The sequence below is a fragment of the Cricetulus griseus genome, chromosome 2 (assembly GCF_003668045.3).
Source record: "Cricetulus griseus strain 17A/GY chromosome 2, alternate assembly CriGri-PICRH-1.0, whole genome shotgun sequence".
In the NCBI taxonomy this organism is placed as follows: domain Eukaryota; kingdom Metazoa; phylum Chordata; class Mammalia; order Rodentia; family Cricetidae; genus Cricetulus; species Cricetulus griseus.
Window position 1 is genome coordinate 331166492 of NC_048595.1, and position 18844 is coordinate 331185335.

The following is an 18844-nucleotide window of genomic DNA, read 5'->3' on the forward strand; positions in this document are numbered from 1 at the left end:
CCATAATTTATTTATTGTGATCGGAGCTGATGTTCCAGATATTGGTATTGGCCCCAGATCAACTCGGCCTTAAGCTGTGCAACCACCCTGATTGTAACTTAGGCTACTTGTCAATATTAAGAGAAATCATTTGGTTCATCAGTGGCTTTGACTCTTATAGTTCTTCATGTGCTTTTCTTCTCGTGTTGTGTTTGTGAATACAAGGCTGGGAATGAAGACAATATCTCTTCAGAGACAGTGTTCACAGTCAGGACTCCACCAAAGCATGGATACCTCCAAAAATCTACCACAGAAGACGGCAGTGTGGGCACAGATGGGAAGTCCCCTCTGAGCTTCACATGGAAGGATATTGATGATGGCAATGTCCTTTATGTACAAACAGCTCCTGGCCAACAAAAGGATCAGTTCACCTTAGATGTGAACAAGGACTCCCACTTTGTAAGGAGAGTGGAAATACATTTGGATATCGTTCCTAAGTGGATACCACTGGAGGTACAGAATTTCACAGTTCAGGAAGGGGGCTCCAAGGCACTTCTACCAGACCACCTCAGAATTCCAAGCAAGTATTTTGAGAGTGTTGACTGCGAATTTGTTCTCCTCGAGCCACCAAAGCATGGTTACATTGAAAGTTCCAATTTTCCAAGAGTAAAACTAAGAAAATTTTCCAGGAAACAGGTAATAAATCTCAGTTAATATATTTGAGAATGTTGTTCCAGAGGGGGTGGGTTGGAATTGATTCATTATCATTTAGACTCACAGGCTTTAGGGAGATGGGACCTTGGAGTCCAGTTTCCCACAAGATGTTTGAAGTCTCTCTGTCAAATCCCCGTAGGGACAGTGTTGAACACTGCTTAAACATTTTCTGTGATGGCCTATTTACTACTTCCTGAGATGGGACTTTGTAGTTTAAAAATATTTCAACATTTCATTAACTTGAATTTGGAAGCTTCTCTTAGATCCTGGCTCTTGTGACTTTTGACTGTATGCCATGAATTGACAGTGCCATCCTTACTAATGTCCACCTCCATGAGAGTGTCCAGCTATTTTGCCTTCATCCAATCACCCTGTCACCCTCATTGATACCAGGAGCACCCAGATATTAATCCAGTCACCAGGTATTTTACAAAGAACATACTGTATGCTAAACATGGGACCACAGGTGTCCAGAGTGGCTCAGTGCGGGCAGTTAGCAAACTGGATGCAACTGCTCATCTGATATCCAGATACGAAAGCAGATAAAATAACCAACATCAACCCAAGGTTGTTATCTGCTTCCTTTGCTTTGTTATTATAGTTAAACTTTGCTTTCTTACAGGAATAAATTAATGATTTCCACCATTTTAAAATAAATTTTATTTAAATTAGAAACAATTTTATTTTACATATCATCCTCCCATGCCCCTCACCGACACCCCATCCCATCCCATCTCCCATCGACTCCCCAGGGAGGAGGAGGCCTTCCATGAGGGAATCATTAAAAGCTGTCAAGACATTTGGGGCAGGGCCTAGGCCCTCCCTTGTGTATCTAGGCTAAGAGAGTATCCCTCCATGGAAAATGAGCTCCCGAAGTCCATTCATGCACTAGGAATACATCCTGGTTCCACTGCCAGAGGCCCCAAAGACTGCCTAGTGCGCCTAGCTGACACTCATGTTCAGGGGGCCTGGTTTGGTCCTATGTAGGTTCTCCAGCTGTCAGACTGGGGTCCATGAGTTCCCACTTGCTCAGGTCAGCTGTTTATGTGAGTTTTTCCAGCATGGTCTTGACCTCTTTGATTGTCACTCCCCCCTCTCTGAAACTGGATTCCAGGAGTTTGGCTCAGTGCTTAGCTGTGATCTCTGCTTCTGCTTCCATCAGCTACTGGATGAAGGCTCTAGGATGGCATTTAAGGTAGTCATCAATCTCATTATAGGGGAAAGGCATTTAAGGTAGCCTGTCCAGTATTGCTTAGATTCCTAGTTGGTGTTATCCTTGTGGATCTCTGTGTAAATCCCTAGTGTCATATTTCTCTTTGAACCTATAATGGCTCCCTCTATTTATGTGTTCCTTTTCTTGCTCTCCTCTATTCCTCTCCCCACTCAATCTTCTTGATCCCTCAAGTTCTTCTACCCCCTCCTCTTCTCCCCTCCTGTTTCTCCTACCTCTCCCATCCCCCATGCTCCCAATTTGTTCAGGAGCTCTTTCTTGTCCCTTTCCGCTTCACTGGGGGATCATGTATGTCTCTCTTATGGTCCGTATTGTTTCCTAGCTTCTCTGGCTATATGGATAATAGGCTGATAATCCTTTACTCTACATCTAATATCCATATATGGGTGAGTACATACTGTGTTTGTCTTTCTGTGACTGGGATACCTCACTTAGGATGGTTTCTTCTAGTTTTATCCACTTGCCTGCAAATTTCAAGATTCCATTTTTTTTTTCTGCTGAGTAGTACTCCATTGTGTAAATGTACCACGTTTTCTCTGTCCATTCTTTGGTTTAGGGGCATCTAGGTTGCTTCCAGGTTCTGGTTACTACAAATAATGCTGCTATGAACATGGTTGAACAGATGTCCTTGTTGTATGAATGTTCATCCTTTGGGTATATGGATCCTTTGGGTATATGCCTAAGAGTGGAATTGCTGGATCTTAAGGTAGACTGGTTCCCATTTTCTGGAGAAACCCCTGTACTGATTTCCAAAGTGACTGTACAAGTTTGCACCCCCACCAGCAGTGAAGGAGTGTTCCCCTTTCTCCACATCATCTCTAGCATAAACTGTCATTGGTGTTTTTGATTTTAGTCATTCTGACAGGGGTAAGATGATATCTCAGAGTTGTTTTGATTTGCATTTCCCTGATGGCTAAGGATGTTGAGAAATTTCTTAAGTGTCTTTCAGACATTTTAGATTCCTCTATTGAGAATTCTCTGTTTATTTCTGTACCCCACTTTTTTAAATTTTTTTTGCTTATATATATGTATATGTTTATATTTATATAAAAAGAGCAATAATGGCAATATGTTATGCATCAATAGCAGCAACAGCTTTTCCAGGTTCTGTAGTCTGATGTAGTCTACAAAATTGTAGAGACATCCAGCACACTCCATTTAAAAAAAACAAAAACAACAAACAAACAAACAAAAACAAACAAAAACAAACAAACAAACAACAAAAAAGTAAAAAACAAAATCCCAGAAGACAGCACAGTTCTGTTACTCTTGTGGTACTTGGCACCATTTTTTAAAAAAATTAGTTTCTCAGTCATCATCTGTGTACCCCACTTTTTAAATTGAATTATTTGGTGTTTTGGTGACTAGATCAGCCTTCTGTCTGATGTGGGGTTAATGAATACCTTTTCCCATTCTGTTTTGTCTTGTTGACTGGGTCCTTTGCCTTACAGAAGCTTCTCAGTTTCAGTAGGTCCCATTTATTAATTGTCAATCTCAGTGTCTGTGCTACTGGTGTTAGTTTCAAGAAGTGGTCTCCTGTACCAATTCATTCAAGGGTACCTCCCACTTTCTCTTCTAAGAGGTTCAGTGTTGCTGGAATTATGTTGAGGTCTTTTGATCCATTTGGACTTAAGTTTTGTGCATGGCAATAGATATGGATCTATTTGCAATCTTCTACATGTCTGCATTCAACAAATGCCAGCACCATTTGTTGAAGATGTTGTCTTTTTACCATTGTATAGTTTTAGCTTCTTTGTCAAAGATAAAGTGTTCATAGGCGTGTGGGTTAATATCAGGGTCTTCATTTCGATTCCATTGGTCTACCTGTCTGTTTGTGTGCCAATACCAAGCTGTTTTCATTACTACAGCTCTATAGTAGAGCTTGAAGTCAGGGATGGTGATGCCTCCTGAAGTTCCTTTATTGTGCAGGGTTGTTTTGGCTATCCTGGGTCTTTTGTTTTTCCACATAAACTTGAGTATTTTCCTTTCAAGGTCTGTGAAGAATAGTGCTGGGATTTTGATGGGTATTGCATTGAATCTGTAGATTGCTTTTGGTAAGATTGCCATTTTTACTGTGTTGATCCTATCCAAGAGTATAGGAGATCTTTTGATTTTCTGGTATCTTGTTTAATCTCTTTCTTTATTGACTCAAAGTTCTTGTCATACAGGTCTTTTGCCTGTTTGGTTAGAGTTACCCCAAGATATTTTATGTTGTTTGTGGCTATTGTAAAGGGTGGTGTTTCTCTGAATTCTTTCTCAGCTCCTTTATTGTCTATGTATAGTAGGGCTACTGATTTTTTTTTGAGTTAATCTTATATCCTGCCACTTTGCTGAAGGTGTTTATCAGCTGTAGGAGTTCCCTGGTAGAATTCTTCGGGTCACTTATGTAGACTATCATATCATCTGCAAATAGTGAAAGTTTGACTTCTTCCTTTCCTATCCCCTTGATCTCCTTGTGTTGTCTCATCGCTTTAGCAAGAACTTCAAGTACAATATTGAAGAGATATGGAGAGAGTGGGCAACCTTGTCTTGTTCCTGATTTTAGAGGAATTGCACTGAGTTTCTCTCTATTTAGCTTAATATTGGCTGTCAGTTTGCTGTATATTGCCTTTATTATGTTTAGGTATGTTCTTGTTTTCCCTGATCTCTCCAAGACCTTTATCATGAAGGGGTGTTGTTTTTATGGTGGATTACATTGATGGATTTTTGTATGTTGAACCATCCATAAATCCCTGGGTTGAAACTACTTGATCATTTGTATGATTTTTCTGATGTGTTCTTGGATTTGATTTGCCAGTATATTATTGAGTATTTTTTGCATCAATGTTCTTGAGGAAGATTGGTCTGTAGTTCTCTATCTTAGTTGTGTCTTCATGTGGTTTGGGTACCAAGGTAATTGTAACCTCGTAAAAAGAGTTTTGCAATGAACCTTCTGCTTCTATTGTGTGGAACAATCTGAAGAGTATTGTTATTAGCTCTTCTTTGAATTTCTGTCAGAATTCTGTACTGAAACCATCTGGCCCTGGGATTTTTTTGATTGGGAGACTTTTGATGATTGCTTCTATTTCATTAGGGGTTACAGGTCTATTTAAATTGCTTATCTGTTCTTCATTTAATTTTGGTAAGTGGTATCTATCCAGAAAACTGTCCATTTCCTTTAAATTTCTTAATTTTGTGGAGTACAGGTTTTCAAAGTATGACCTGATGATTCTCTGGATTTCCTCCTTGTTATGTGTGTTGTTATGTCCCCCTTTTCATTGCTGATTTTATTAATTTGCATGTTCACTCTCTGCCTTTTGGTTAGGTTGGATAAAGGTTTGTCTATCTTGTTGATTTCCTTGAAGAACCAACTCTTTGTTTCATTGATTCTTTGTATTGTTTTCCTAGTTTCTACTTAATTGATTTCAGCCCTCAATTTGACTATTTCCTGGCATCTACTCCTCCTGGGTGAGTTTGTTTCCCTTTGTTCTAGAGCTTTCAGATGTTCTGCTAATTCTCTAGTGTGGCTATTCTCCAGTTTCTTCATGTGGGCACTTAGTACTATGAACTTTCCTCTTAGCACTGCTTTCAGAATGGCCCATAGGTTTGGGTATGTTGTGCCTTCATTTTCATTGAATTCTAGAAGTCTTTGATTTCTTTCTTTATTTCTTCCTTGACCCAGGAATGGTGCAGTTGAGCATTGTTCAATTTCTAGGAGTTTGTAGGGTTTCTGCAATTTGTGTTGTTGCTGAATTCTAATTTTAAGCCACGGTGGTCTGATAAGATACAGGGTGTTATTCCAATTTTTTTTTATCTGTTGAGGTTTGCTTTATTGACAAGTGTGTGGTTGATTTTAGAGAAGGTTCCAAGTGGCACTGAGAAGAAGGTATATTCTTTTGTGTTTGGATGGAGTGTTCTATAGATGTCTGTTAAACCCATTTGGGTCATAACTTCTGTTAGTTCCTTTGTCTTTTTTAAGTTTCTGTCTGGTAGTTCCATCCAATGGTGAGAGTGGGGTGTTGAAATCTCCCACTATAAGTGTGTGGAGTTTAATATGTGATTTGAGTTTTAATAATGTTTCTTTTACAAATGTGGTTGCCTTTGTATTTGGGGCATAGGTGTTCAGAATTGAGACTTCATCTTGATGGATTTTTCCTGTGATGAATATAAAATGACCTTCTGCATCTCTTTTGGTTAATTTTAGTTTGAAGTCTAATTTGTTAGATATTAGGATAGCTACACCAGCTTGCTTCTTAGGGCCATTTGATTGGAAGATCTTTTCCCAACCCTAACTCTGAGGTAACATCTGTCTTTTAAGGTGAGGTATATTTCTTGTATGCAGCAGAAGGATGGATTCTGTTTTTGTATCCATTCTGTTAGCCTGTGTCTTTTTATAGGTGAGTTAAGACCATTGATATTGAGGGATATTAATGACCATTGATTGTTCATTCTTGTTTGTTTTGGATTTGCTTTTGGTTGTGGTGTTGTGTGTGGGTTTTCCCCTATTTCTGGCTTTTGGTAAAGTGAGGTTATCTATTGCCTATGTTTTTGTGAGTGTAGGTAACTTCCTTGGGTTGGAGTTTTCCTTCCAGAAGTTTCTGTATGGCTGGATTTGTGGATATATATTGTGTAAATCTGGTTTGTCATGGAATATCTTACTTTCTCCATCTATAGGGTGATTGAGAGTTTTGCTGGGCTGGCATCCACAGTCTCTTAGTATTTGTAGAACATCTATTCAGGACCTCTGGCTTTCAGAGTTTCCATGGAGAAGTTAGGTGTAATTCTGATAGGTTTGCCTTTATATGTTACTTGGCCCTTTTCCTTCACTGCCCTTAATATTCTTTCTTTATTCTGTGTTTGGTGTTTTGATTAGTATGTGTCCAGGGGACACTTTTTTTTTTGGCCCAGTCTATTTGGTGTTGGGCAAGCTACTTGTTCTTTCATAGGCATGTCCTTCTTCAGGTGGGAAAGTTTTCTTCTATGATTTTGTTGAATATGTTTTCTGCACCTTTGAGCTGGGCTTCTTTGACTTCTTCTATACCTATTATTCTCAGGTTTGGTCTTTTCATGGTGTCCCATATTTCCTGGATATTTTATGTTAAGAATTTGTTGGATTTAAAATTTTCAGCATCTAAGATTCTGTCTTCCATCTCTTGTATCCTGTTGGTTATTCTTGCATCTGTAGTTCCTGGTTGTTTACCCAGCTTTTCTATTTCTAGCATTCCCTCAGTTTGTGTTTTCTTTATTGTCTCTATTTCAGATTTTATGTCTTGAACTGTTTGAATTGTTTACTTCATCTGTTTGGTTTTTTTTTTTTACTTTCCTTAAAAGATTTGTTGATTTCTTGTATTTTTTGGTTTTTTTCTTCCATTTTTAAAAGATTTTCTCATCCTCTTTGAGGCCCTCTATCATTTTATTAAGTTGTTTTTAAGGTCATTCTCTTCTGCTTCATCTGAGTTCGGATGTTCAGGTCTTGCTGGTGTAGAATCCCTAGACTCTGGTGGTGTCATATAAGTCTTTCTGTTATTGGATGTGTTCTTATACTGTATTCTTCCCATCTCTTCTTCCAGTGGTACAGGGGGGGGGTCTTTCCCTCTCCTGGTGGGTATGGGTTCAAAGCTTTATCCTCTCCTCTCTCCCAGAAGGTATAGGGGCAAGACAGGAATGTCAGCAGATGCTGGATGCTTTGTTCTACCTCCAGATCTCTCTCTTCCTCTCCTTCTCCTTCTTTCTCCCTCCCCCACCCCCCTCTCTTTCTTCCTCTCTCTCTCCCAGAGAGTAGAGGGGCAAGACAGGAATGCTGGCCCATGATGCCAGCTGCTTTGTTTTGTCTCCCCATTTTTTTTCTAATTTGGAAAATTAGCCTGTAAATCTCTCATATAAAACTTTAGCAATACAGATTCTTTAAATTGGGTACCACATAAAACCTCCCATCATATTTGCCTGGCTTTTCCCCTCCAGCTAAAAACACACGTGTGTTGCTTCATTTTGCCTTTAAGGATTTTAAGTTGGGGACTGAAATGATTGCTTTTGCAGAGACCCAGGTTCAGTTCCCAGAACCCACATGGAGGCTCACAATCATCTGTAAATCTAGTTGTAAGGGATCTGACGTGGCTACCAGGCATGCAAGCAGTGCCCAGAAATACATACAGGCAAAACACCCAAAAAAGTAAATAAAAATTTGAAAATATAAGTTATGGGATTCTTAATGGATTTAAATCCATTTACTAAAGTCTTTCTCTGTTTTAGTTACTATGTGTTACCATGGTAACTGAAACATACTCCTTACCTGAGGAAATGCTATGGAGGAGGCAGATGCTTCATCTGTAATTGGGGATGCTCTCTTCTTATCTCTCAAGTTATATTTTCAGAGTGTTGTAGGAGTGCAGAATTGGCATACCCAATTCTAATTGGAGAGCAGAGAGACAATTTTAAGTAACCCTTTGCAAAAGGACAATGTTCAATCTAGACTTGGAGGAGTTAGATAAAGAGCACAGAAGTAACAGATTAGGAGCCCAAAAAAGGCCATGCAAGTTAAAGGAGCAGCTTAGCCAAGGGTGTGGAGGCCTGAGAGATGAGGGGGCATCTGGGGGGCTGAGGTATACTTTACAGGCTGAGGAGGGGCAGAAGTTACTTGGGGCTACATTTGGAAGTTCCTACCTCTGCCCTTAGGAGGTATAGTTTACATCAACTGTCAAGGAGGCTAGACTTACCCAGGTATCATTGGGAAGCCATGAAGGAACAGGATGCAGAGGGTAGGAGAGCAGTTTCTCCCTCTGACCCAGGGAAGATGACTATCCATTTACATCATGTAGGGACCTGTCAATCATGGCTTCCATCTGTTGAATCAAATACACTGACCTCATGTGCTCTGGGCCCTATCTCAGGCAAGTCAGTGACTGACCATGTTCATAAGAGAATTGCTGGTTGAAATATGTGTGTGGAGACATACTTGTTCCCTGGGGCATCTGTTTTCATGTAGCCTGTTCATCGATATATGACAAGGTCATGTGTCCTTGTTTGTCAGGTGATTCCTTACACTATCTCTTTATATGTAACCCCTGTAGACTCTAGATTTTAAGATATTGTCATTTTCACTTAAACTAACACTGATCCTATATGTCTATAGCCTTCAGTGGCTTAGTGGAGAGACCCTGGCTTCACTTGTTCAATAAGAAGTTTGCGAGTGTCTTGTGTTAGGTGATAGGGACAAAGTGGTGATTTAATCAGGCAGTAACCCCTGTCCTTGTGGAGTTTTCTCCCCAGGTGGGGGAACAAGGCAGGCAGAGAGACAAGAAATGTGTGAAATACATAGCATGCTGGATGAAGATTACTAGTACTATAGGAAAAATAAATAAACCAGAAAAAGGAGCTAGGAAGGGTTGGGGCCTTTATCTGATCCTCAGATATTTTTCTGGATTTCAAAGGGTAGAAATAGACACACTTTCTCAGCTTTCAGTCAAATATTATTAAATAGTATGCAATTTTGGGACAAATTACTCATTAAATGGTGTGTAATTTGGGGGGGAGTGGTGTATTTCTCCAGGAAAAGTGTCCTGAAAGTGAGCACGGTCAATGTTCCTAAAGAGCTTTTACTTCTGAGTTCTCCAGTCTTATGATCAGCTCCTCTCATTGTTTGTTCTCAGTAGTTTAACACAGCATATTCTAGGAACCTGGGGTTATGCCTGTTATCTGGAATCTTCTACCCACATAGCACCTGTATATGAGTGGCCATGATTTTCCCTTGAGGGGACTGAACTTTTCACCCCTGTCAGAAACACCCCTGTAAGATCAAAAGACTTTGCTCAAAGGAAGTGCGACACAGGAATGGGTACTGTTAAATTTTTTGGCTAAATTTTGTCAAAACAAACACAGCCCCAGAGATTTGTTCAGAATTCTAACAACTCCTTTGGGGCATTGGAAGTTCTTGCCATTGTGTTTTGGTTGCAGACTCATTAAAGCTAAATCCCCATCTTGCTTGAACATGCCCTTGATCTCTGATACTGAACTGTAGTCTTTAGTATTTCCAGTAGTTCAGTCTAAAAGAAGGAAAAAAAATCTAATCAGATTTTTGGTTTCTACAAATCAAAGAGGAATAACTACACCATCCAGTGACAATTTCAGAACTGAAATTAAAAAGATTGAATCTAACAGGGATAAAAGTAAATGTTACATTTGCTTTATTACTGTGAAAGAAATCTTCTGGGGCAGAATAATTTGATTGTAATATATTCTATGATTGTCTGTCTATAGGAGATGTATATTAATTTAAGAGAGACATGATTTATTATGAAAGTGAGGGCTCAAGATTAGGAAGTCCTACTTACATTTCTATTGCTAGGATAAAATACCCCCACAAAAAGTGATTTAGAGGGAAAGGGGTTTATTTCTGCTTATAATTCCAGGTAATAGTCCATCATAGCAGGGGAGTTGAGGGGCAGAACTTGTATCAAATCCATAATCAAGAGCAGAGATAAATAAATACATCTTGCTTGCTCACTTGCTTATGTTTAGCTCTATTTCTTGACTCTTAAATAGTTCAAGACTCCCTGCCTAGGGAATGGCACTACCCACAGTATTCCTATATCAGTGAACTTGAGACAACCCCCCAGAGACACACCCACAGACCAATCCAATAGATACAGTCCCTCATTGAGACCCTCTTTCCAGGTGAATCTAAATTGCCTCAAACTGACAATTAAAACTCACTGTCACACATAACACTCAGACACAGAGAACAATCAAAGAAACAATGCCTCCTTAGATCAGAAAATATGTTTAAGGGAACTTAATAATTTCCCTGATCCATGTTTCCAAGGAAGAGAAATGACACCCCAGCAGAGCCTAACCCTAACAGTTGGAATTGTCAAATACAACAATCAAAACCTTTAAACATAGTTACTTTAAATAAGCAAGTAGGACTTGAACTTTATTGTGGTGTCCCATTGGTGGGAAGGCTGACTTATGCACACCCAGCACATATTACTGTTAGAAGTGGCACTTAAACTCAAGTCTTCTGCTTCTAATCCAGCGTTCTTGTTGCTACACCACATTGCATTGCTTATCCCTTCCCTACACCTATCTTAGGGTGCCCTTTCCCTACACCTATCTTAGGGTGCAGTGGTATTTCACTTACTCTCAGGATGAAGTGTGATGCCATCCATCATAGTTCCCACTCTGATGCTTACTCAGACTTCATGGTATGAAGACTTGCTTCTGTGACTCTTAAGCTCAGACTTCTTTTTTAGCAGTTTGGTCATGGTTTGGGATTGAGTGCTTTTGTTGGTTTGGTTTCAGATGGAGCAGAAGTTGATTTACTATGTTCATAATGGCACTGAGAAGTTAATGGACAGTCTCACCATCTTGGCAAACAGCTCAGAGCTTGGGAAACAGAGTCTGCCTCAGACTCTTTTTGTGACTGTTGAGTCTGTAAATGACAAGGCTCCGGTAATAACAGCCAATAAAATCCTTCAGGTAAGTGCTATGTGCTTTTGACTTATGCAAAAACTTCAGGACAAACAAATCAGTTCAGGTTTATATAATTGCTATTGTAAAATTGCAAGACATATGTATGACCATGCATGTCTCCACTCTTTCAAAGAATTATTAGCTATTACTTATCAATATCTTTTGGGGTACTGTTGGAAGATAATAATTTTTGTGTTTCCTTTTAATTTTTTACATTTATTTATTTGCTCTATATGTGTATACGTGTGTGTGTGTGTGTGTGTGTGTGTGTGTGTGTGTGTGTTACACACATAAACATAATTTGGCACATTTGTGGAGGTCAGAGAACAACTTGTGAGAGCTGGTTTCTACAATGTGGGTTTCAGGGATCTAGCTCAAGTTGTCAGGCTTGGTGACAAGTGCCTTTAACTGCTGAACCGTCTTGCTAGTCTCAATTTCTGCATTTCTTGAGCGGGTGCCACTCACAGTGTCTTTGCTGAGACATGGTCTTTTTGTGGTGGGCTACGGAGGTGTCTACACATGAACAGTTCCTCCTAGGCTGGTAGCATGATTAAGAGAGTAAATTTTGAAGTAGGCAAATCTGGGTAAGAGTCATGACTCCACTGTTGGTGGTGTGAGGTGGGAAAGTTAATATTGTCCTAGAAAACAAACACTTAATATCAGGAAGTTGCAGACAAAAATAATATTGTCCTAGAAAACAAACACTTAATATCAGGAAGTTGCAGATTGCTGTATCTATTGGATTGGTCTGTGGGTGTGTCTCTGGGGGGTTGTCTCAAGTTCACTGATATAGGAATACTGTGGGTAGTGCCATTCCCTAGGCAGGGAGTCTTGAACTATTTAAGAGTCAAGAAATAGAGCTAAACATAAGCAAGTGAGCAAGCAAGATGTATTTATTTATCTCTGGCTCTGATTAGGCTTAATGTCTGCTTATTTGTAAGTGTACATGTAAGAATGGTCCTTGAAGTAGATAGCAGTTAAAAGAGACCACCATAATCAATGTACAGATGACTGGAGTACTCATCCCAAAATCAGACATTCATGTCACATCCTGTCTTAGTTATGGTTTCTATTGCTGTGAAGAGACACCATGACCATGTCAGCTCTTATAAAAGGAAACATTTAATTGGGGGCTGGCTTACAGGCTCAAAGATTTAGTCCATTAGCATCATGGCAAGAAGCATGGTAGAGTGCAGGCAGACATGGTGTTGGAGAGGGACTGGGAGTTCCATACCTGGATCCTCAGGCAGCAGGAAAGAAGAGTAAAACACTGGGCCTAGGTTGAGCTTCTGAAACCTCAAAGCCCACCCTCCATAGGGACACACTTCCTCTAACAAGGCCACTTCAATAAGGTTACACCTCCTAAGAGTGCCATTCTCCATGGTGGCCGTTTTTATTCAAGCCACGACAAAAACCTAAAGCTGTGAGGACCAGAGCTTCATGGTAGGAAGCATGGCAGCATGCAGTTAGACATGGTGCTGGAGAAGGAGCTGAGAGTTCTACATCTGGATCCATAGGCAGCAGGAAGAGAGAATAAGACACTGGGCCTGGCTGAATTTCTGAAACCTCATAGCCTATCCCTAGTGAGACACTTCCTCCAACAAGGCCACATCAACTCCAACAAGGCCACTCCTCCAAATAGTGCCACTCCTTATGAGCTTATGGGGCCACTTTCATTCAAACCACCATGCATCCCATCTTTTTATAAGAGGGAATGGCAAGATTGGTAAAATGAAGGAAACAGTGTTTTCCAGACATGGCAGGACAGATGCACATATGAACCCACAGCAATTGTGACAGCTTGCACAAGCTTTTGAAAGCTCTGGCCAAACAAAATCCCAACATAGACTTGTAATCCCATGCTTAGCTGAAGAGCTATTGACATTTGATAGCTACTGGGAGAAGGACAGTCAGTTTCTTTTAATGATATGCCCCCTGATAGGCTGACCACACCCTAGGGCAGGCCCCAGCCCCTAAAATAGCTGAGCAACACAAACTGGATTCAACGGAGAAAGGAAATATTCAATTTGTAAATGTCAAATAAAAACAAAAATGTGTATTTATGGATTGTATATTCAGCAGTATAATACTACTTATGTATGTGTGTATACATGCTTGGATATATATTACTTTGTACATTTTTGATACATTCTGTCATTTAAAAAATTTGTCATTCCTTTTCAGTTAGGAAACTAAAACTCAGGGGGAAATGAGGTTCCTGATTAGGGGTTGGCTGTGAATTAATTGACTTCAATTCTAACAATCTCCTCATGCTTTGTTCCGTGTGCTTTTTTTGAGGTAGGATTTTAAACATCAACTTTTTTTTTTAACTTAAAGGGTGTTGTTGTTGTTATTTGCTGTCTAAATGGTGTTGGGGTTCCCAGGGCTTTGCTCATGCCAGCCAAGTACTTTCTCTTATTTTCTAAGTAGCAAGTGTGTGGCCCATCATGCCACAGAATGGCACAGCACATCACCATTTATGACTGACCATTGACCAAGCAGCAAAGGCCCTTTGTTGACAGTGGTGGCCAGATGGGTGACAGGGAGGAACAGGAAGAAAGGAATAAAAGTGAAATCTGAAGCAGTAAACCCTGACCTCAATTTATGAAGCATTCCAGGACCTATTAATCCACATGTAAACAGGCCAGGGGCCCAACAGGGGCTAATGTAGGTAGCAGGCCTCTCGAATTGTTAAAAAAACGGCTGGAGTTTCAGTATTTGGTATTATTTGTTTAAGGCAATGGGACATAGGAATACGACCTGTAGTGCTTCAGTTATCTTGTGGCTTGGTGAGTTATTTAGCCTCTGCATCTCATGAGGAAGGTACTTGTGTCTTTGGGACATGTTAGTGTGAGTTTTCTTTGCAGTCTTTACCCCGTTCTCCTTGAATGCTATGTACTGGCTAGCACACATCTGAACCTCCCATTTTCAGTCACAATTGTCTATCTCCCCCACACAGGCTCTCCTGTAGCAGTTCCCACAGAGGTTGCTTGCAGAGTCATCTGACAAGTGACCCATTAGCTACTGGAAGACGCTATAGCTGTCAACGATGGTTAAACACTGCTATAAAAATTTACATCTATTGAATGTTCACTGAGTCCTGGTCCCTTCTGTAACTGGTATTGTTTTCATAGTCCTCCCAAGGCACTGCCAAAGGCATTAAAGCATAGTGTAGTCATAAAGGAAGGAGTGACCTTGAAGCCAAGTGTCTCTGTTCTGGATGCTCTCTCCACCATGAAGGATGATTCTGGTCAGAGAACACTGAAATTGTGGAGGGAAGATCTCTCCCAGGATAGCACCTTTCTAAGGGAGCATGTGTGTTTGGGGAACCAAGGCCTCCCCTAGGTGGGATTGGCAGAGGCATCCAGGACTTGGCATGCTGTGACTAAGATTTATTTCATGGAAACAAATGAAGCAAAATCAGCAAAGGGAAGCAGCTCACGGGGTGGAGTCCAGAGGAAACTAGGTCAGCTCTCTAAGTGCTTTTCCAGTGAAGTCACACGGGAGGGACACAGTCAATTGGCCCAGTGAGTTGTGACAACACATGTAAAGTGGCTTCTACCACAAAGCTTGTTAGTTACCAAGCGGCCAAGATATTTTCTGGGACTGATTAGGTAGGCATGTGCCTTCTGTCTGGTATGATCCTAAATCCCAGACCCCCAGGAGAAAAGGAGGGGTCCACCACACACCACAGTGCACACACAGTTTAGACATCGTGAGCCCATTATTGTTCAGGGAACATTTTAAGCCAGTATAGAGAACTGGCTAACAGTCTCAGGTGCCAACCTAGGGCCAGGCCACAGGTGGATCTCTCCAAGGAGAAGAATCTTCTGTTCACTCCTATGAACTCCTCTGAACATAGGCATGGGGTTGTTACATGATTTGTTTGTATGCATATTAGAGGGAGGAGTCTTCTTAGTCAAGGAGTATTCTAGAACAAAGGTGATCAGTCTGAAGGAAGCCTGCTGTGAAAAAACTTGGAGTGGCAGGAATAGATGGTGGGAGAAAGAGAATGAAATCAGCTCCACAAAGAGAGTTGATTTCGGAGCATAGGAACCCTCAGTATGATGCAATTTTGTTCTTTTGGTTTCTAGAGATAATACTAGGAAGCAGCTGACATTTGCAAGCTCCTCCTTCCTTTACGAGCCATGCTCAGCTATAAATGTATCACTTAACTAGATAAATAATTTCTCATTTAACTTTTTCAATAATCCTTGGAATCAAATGAGTTTTATAATAAATATTTGAGGCAGTGAAAGGTGAAGTCACTTGACAAATACCTTACAGTAAGTAAAAGTGGGATTTGAGCCTGGGTAGTCTGAGCTCAGAATCACACCACATAATGGGAATGATCTGGAGGTTACAGGTCCTGTGGTTCCAAATAAGTATTTTAATAATATGTTAAATGAAATAGAATATGCAATACCAAAATACCTTGTGTCTAACACACACACACACACACACACACACACACACACACACACACACACACACACGTACTCTCGCACAGTAGGTTGGTGTGTAAAATGTATTAATTACTTTAGGCAATTGAAAGGCATTGCAAGCTATGAAACTAGCAAAGCCAGATATTTTTTTATAGATGAGCAATGCTTCTCCATGTTTCTGGTGAAACATGACCTTTGTGCATATATGTTTATGCGCGTGTGTGTGTGTGTGTGTGTGTGTGTGTGTGTGTGTGTGTGTGTGTGTGTTTGTTGGATGTGCACATGTATATGGAGAATATAGGTCAACACTGGGTATCTTCTTCAACCAAGTTTCCACCTCATTTTTTAAAGATAGTCTTTCACTGGACAGAAACTCATAGTTTGGCTAGCCTGGCTGACTGGCCTATAAGCACTAGGGATTCTCCCATCCTCACCCCCAGTGCTAGGATTATGGGCACATGCAAGATAGACCTGACTTTTTACATGGGTTTTGGGGATTGCCTGCACTTTACTGACTGAGTCATCATCTAGTACTGAAACTTGATATTTTATGAGCTGAGTCAAGTTCTAGTGGTTCATCTAAATCCTCAGCTCCTAGAAACTGATACCATAGGGTTATGACAAAGTTGCTACCACCTATAACAACCCACACCCTACTCTCCAAATACTGTCAGGATGTTTTACTACATTAAGAGTCTTCTGTCTTCCAGGCAGGGAAGCCTGCTTGCTGTCCTCAGCTTTGAAGTCTTCATCATTTCAGTTCTGCCAGCCAAGTTAACCCCACCTGCTCATTGCCCCTCCATATGGATTTGCCCTTCTAGGCTAGAAAGTAGGTTGGGATGGTGAACAGTAGTTATCTTCTTTCAGACCTGGCCGACTCACTTTATGACTGCTGTGGTCATCCAAAGTCATGGTCACAAAGGAAGAAAACGAATGAATGACAAGAATTTAAATGTCCCAAGGAAAGCACACACACACACACACACACACACACACACACACACACACACACACACAGAGAGAGAGAGAGAGAGAGAGACGAGAGAGAGAGAGAGAGAGAGAGTTGATGAAGTTGGCTAAGGGTTTTAGAACAGTGTAGTTTTGTGTATTGAAGTTCTAAAGCACAATAATAATATCTGCTATCAATCTCAATTTAATTTCAACTAGAAAAGGAGCCAAGAAGTGGTCAGGATTGGCCTTATTAACTTAAAAAGCCTGTCTAGGCAGTTTCATAGAATCTAAGATTTGCTATTATTTCCTGCCCCCAAATTATTTTTGTTTTCAAAATATTCCTGTCTTTCCCACTAGACTGTCTAGTAACAATGGCAGATTAACATGGAGAGGCTAAGTGTCCTGGTCATATTGCAGGGAGTTCCCTGAATCATTTGCCAATAATATTAAAGAATCGTCAGGTCTGTCAACACCTTGGGAAGTGAATATGGAAAGCATATGCACTAAATTAAAATAACAGCTACAAGAGTACATTTTCCAGGAGCAGATATGTGACTAGTTCTTCCCAAATTTAGGGGATCATTTCTGACAGTGACATTTCTTCTCTGTATCTCAGAGCAATTCATTAGTGAAGGCAATGGCCACTTCACAGCCACGGTGATAGCTAATACTTCTGAAGTATTTATTCCATGTCTATTTATTATATGTCTAGTACTGGGTTCAGCACTTAAGTCTTCAACAACTCCATAGGATATCATTTTTATTAAAAATGGGAAATCTATTCTATAGTACATGTGACGACTCTTGGCTCAGAGAGAGAGAGAGAGAGAGAGAGAGAGAGAGAGAGAGAGAGAGAGAGAGAGTAAGTTACAGTGGAGGGACTCAAGGATCTGGAGGAATCAGGGAAAGTACACAGCTTCCCAGGAGCATGTAAGAGATGAAGTGATGGGTTGGGAGTGGGTTAGAAGGAGGTTACTCCTATAATGTGTGCATGGGCCTGGGCTGCAGGGAGTAGGGGTGGGGTGGGGGCAGTACATAGGTATGACTTGCCCAAATAACAGTGTTAGGCAGAGACAGAATCTGGAAAAGAGACAAAATGTGACTCCCACAAAACCTTCAGATTCATGTTTTGTTTTAAATCACATTTATTTATTTGGGGCATGGGAGGGGGCATGCACATGACCAAACACAAGTATGGAGGTCAAGGACAACTTGCAGGGAGTTGGTATTTTCCTTCCACTATGTAGGTCCCAGGGATCACACTTCAGGTTCTCAGGTTTGGCAATAGGTGCCTTTACTTGTTGAGCCAACTCCTTGGCCCAGATTTTATGTCAGCTCTGAACTCCAACCTGCATTTTCTTAAAACCTACAGGTTTTAATGTGATCTTATTCTCCTTACTCTTTCCAGGGCCTGTAGATAGCAAGAATGTCCACCCCAAGTGTGTATTGGGGAAGGCCATGGATGCGGTGGGGAATAGAGTCTGAGGGCATCTTGGACTCTGGATGCGAGTTCAGAGCCAAAGTCCAAGCATTGCCTTCTCTAGCTCAGCATTGCAAGGGATGTGTTTCTCCTTCAGTAACAAGACACATCCTTAAACCATGGACCTGTCGAGCCTATGGCTAAGGTGGGGTCATTTGTGTTTTGATTAACCAGACTCAGAGTTAGGCCATCCTGAGTGACTCCTTTGTATTCTGCTCTGAAATCCATTAAGAGTGCTTTTGTTTTTAAACATAACCAGTGATTTCTTTTACATACAGGACACATAAAAGGCTGGCCACAAGGGGGCTTCATGTCCCCATTTTCCAACTTTCTATACTACTATTATCTAATACTATAATGCTTTGCTTTCTTTTCTTTTCTTTTTCTGTTTTTTTGTTTGTTTGTTTGTTTTTGTTTTTTTGTTTTTTGAGACAGGGTTTCTCTGTGTAGCTTTGGAGCCTATCCTGGCACTTGCTCTGGAGACCAGGCTGGCCTCAAACTCACAGAGTTCTGCCTGCCTCTGCCTCCTGAGTGCTGGGATTAAAGGCGTGCACCACCAACACACAGTTTTTTGTTTTGTTTTGTTTTTTTTTACCC

The 18844-nt window shown here is 40.7% G+C and overlaps 1 protein-coding gene across 1 annotated transcript in view; it reads left to right on the forward strand.

The window, feature by feature from the left end:
- The window catches only part of LOC113834187 (chondroitin sulfate proteoglycan 4), a 91479-nt gene that overhangs the window by 33250 nt on the left and 39385 nt on the right, over positions 1–18844 (forward strand). Inside the window, exons 9-10 of the mRNA XM_035438785.1 lie at positions 205–675; positions 11201–11377. Of these exons, the coding sequence (XP_035294676.1) occupies positions 205–675; positions 11201–11377 (648 nt within the window). The remainder of the gene's footprint in view (positions 1–204; positions 676–11200; positions 11378–18844) is intronic.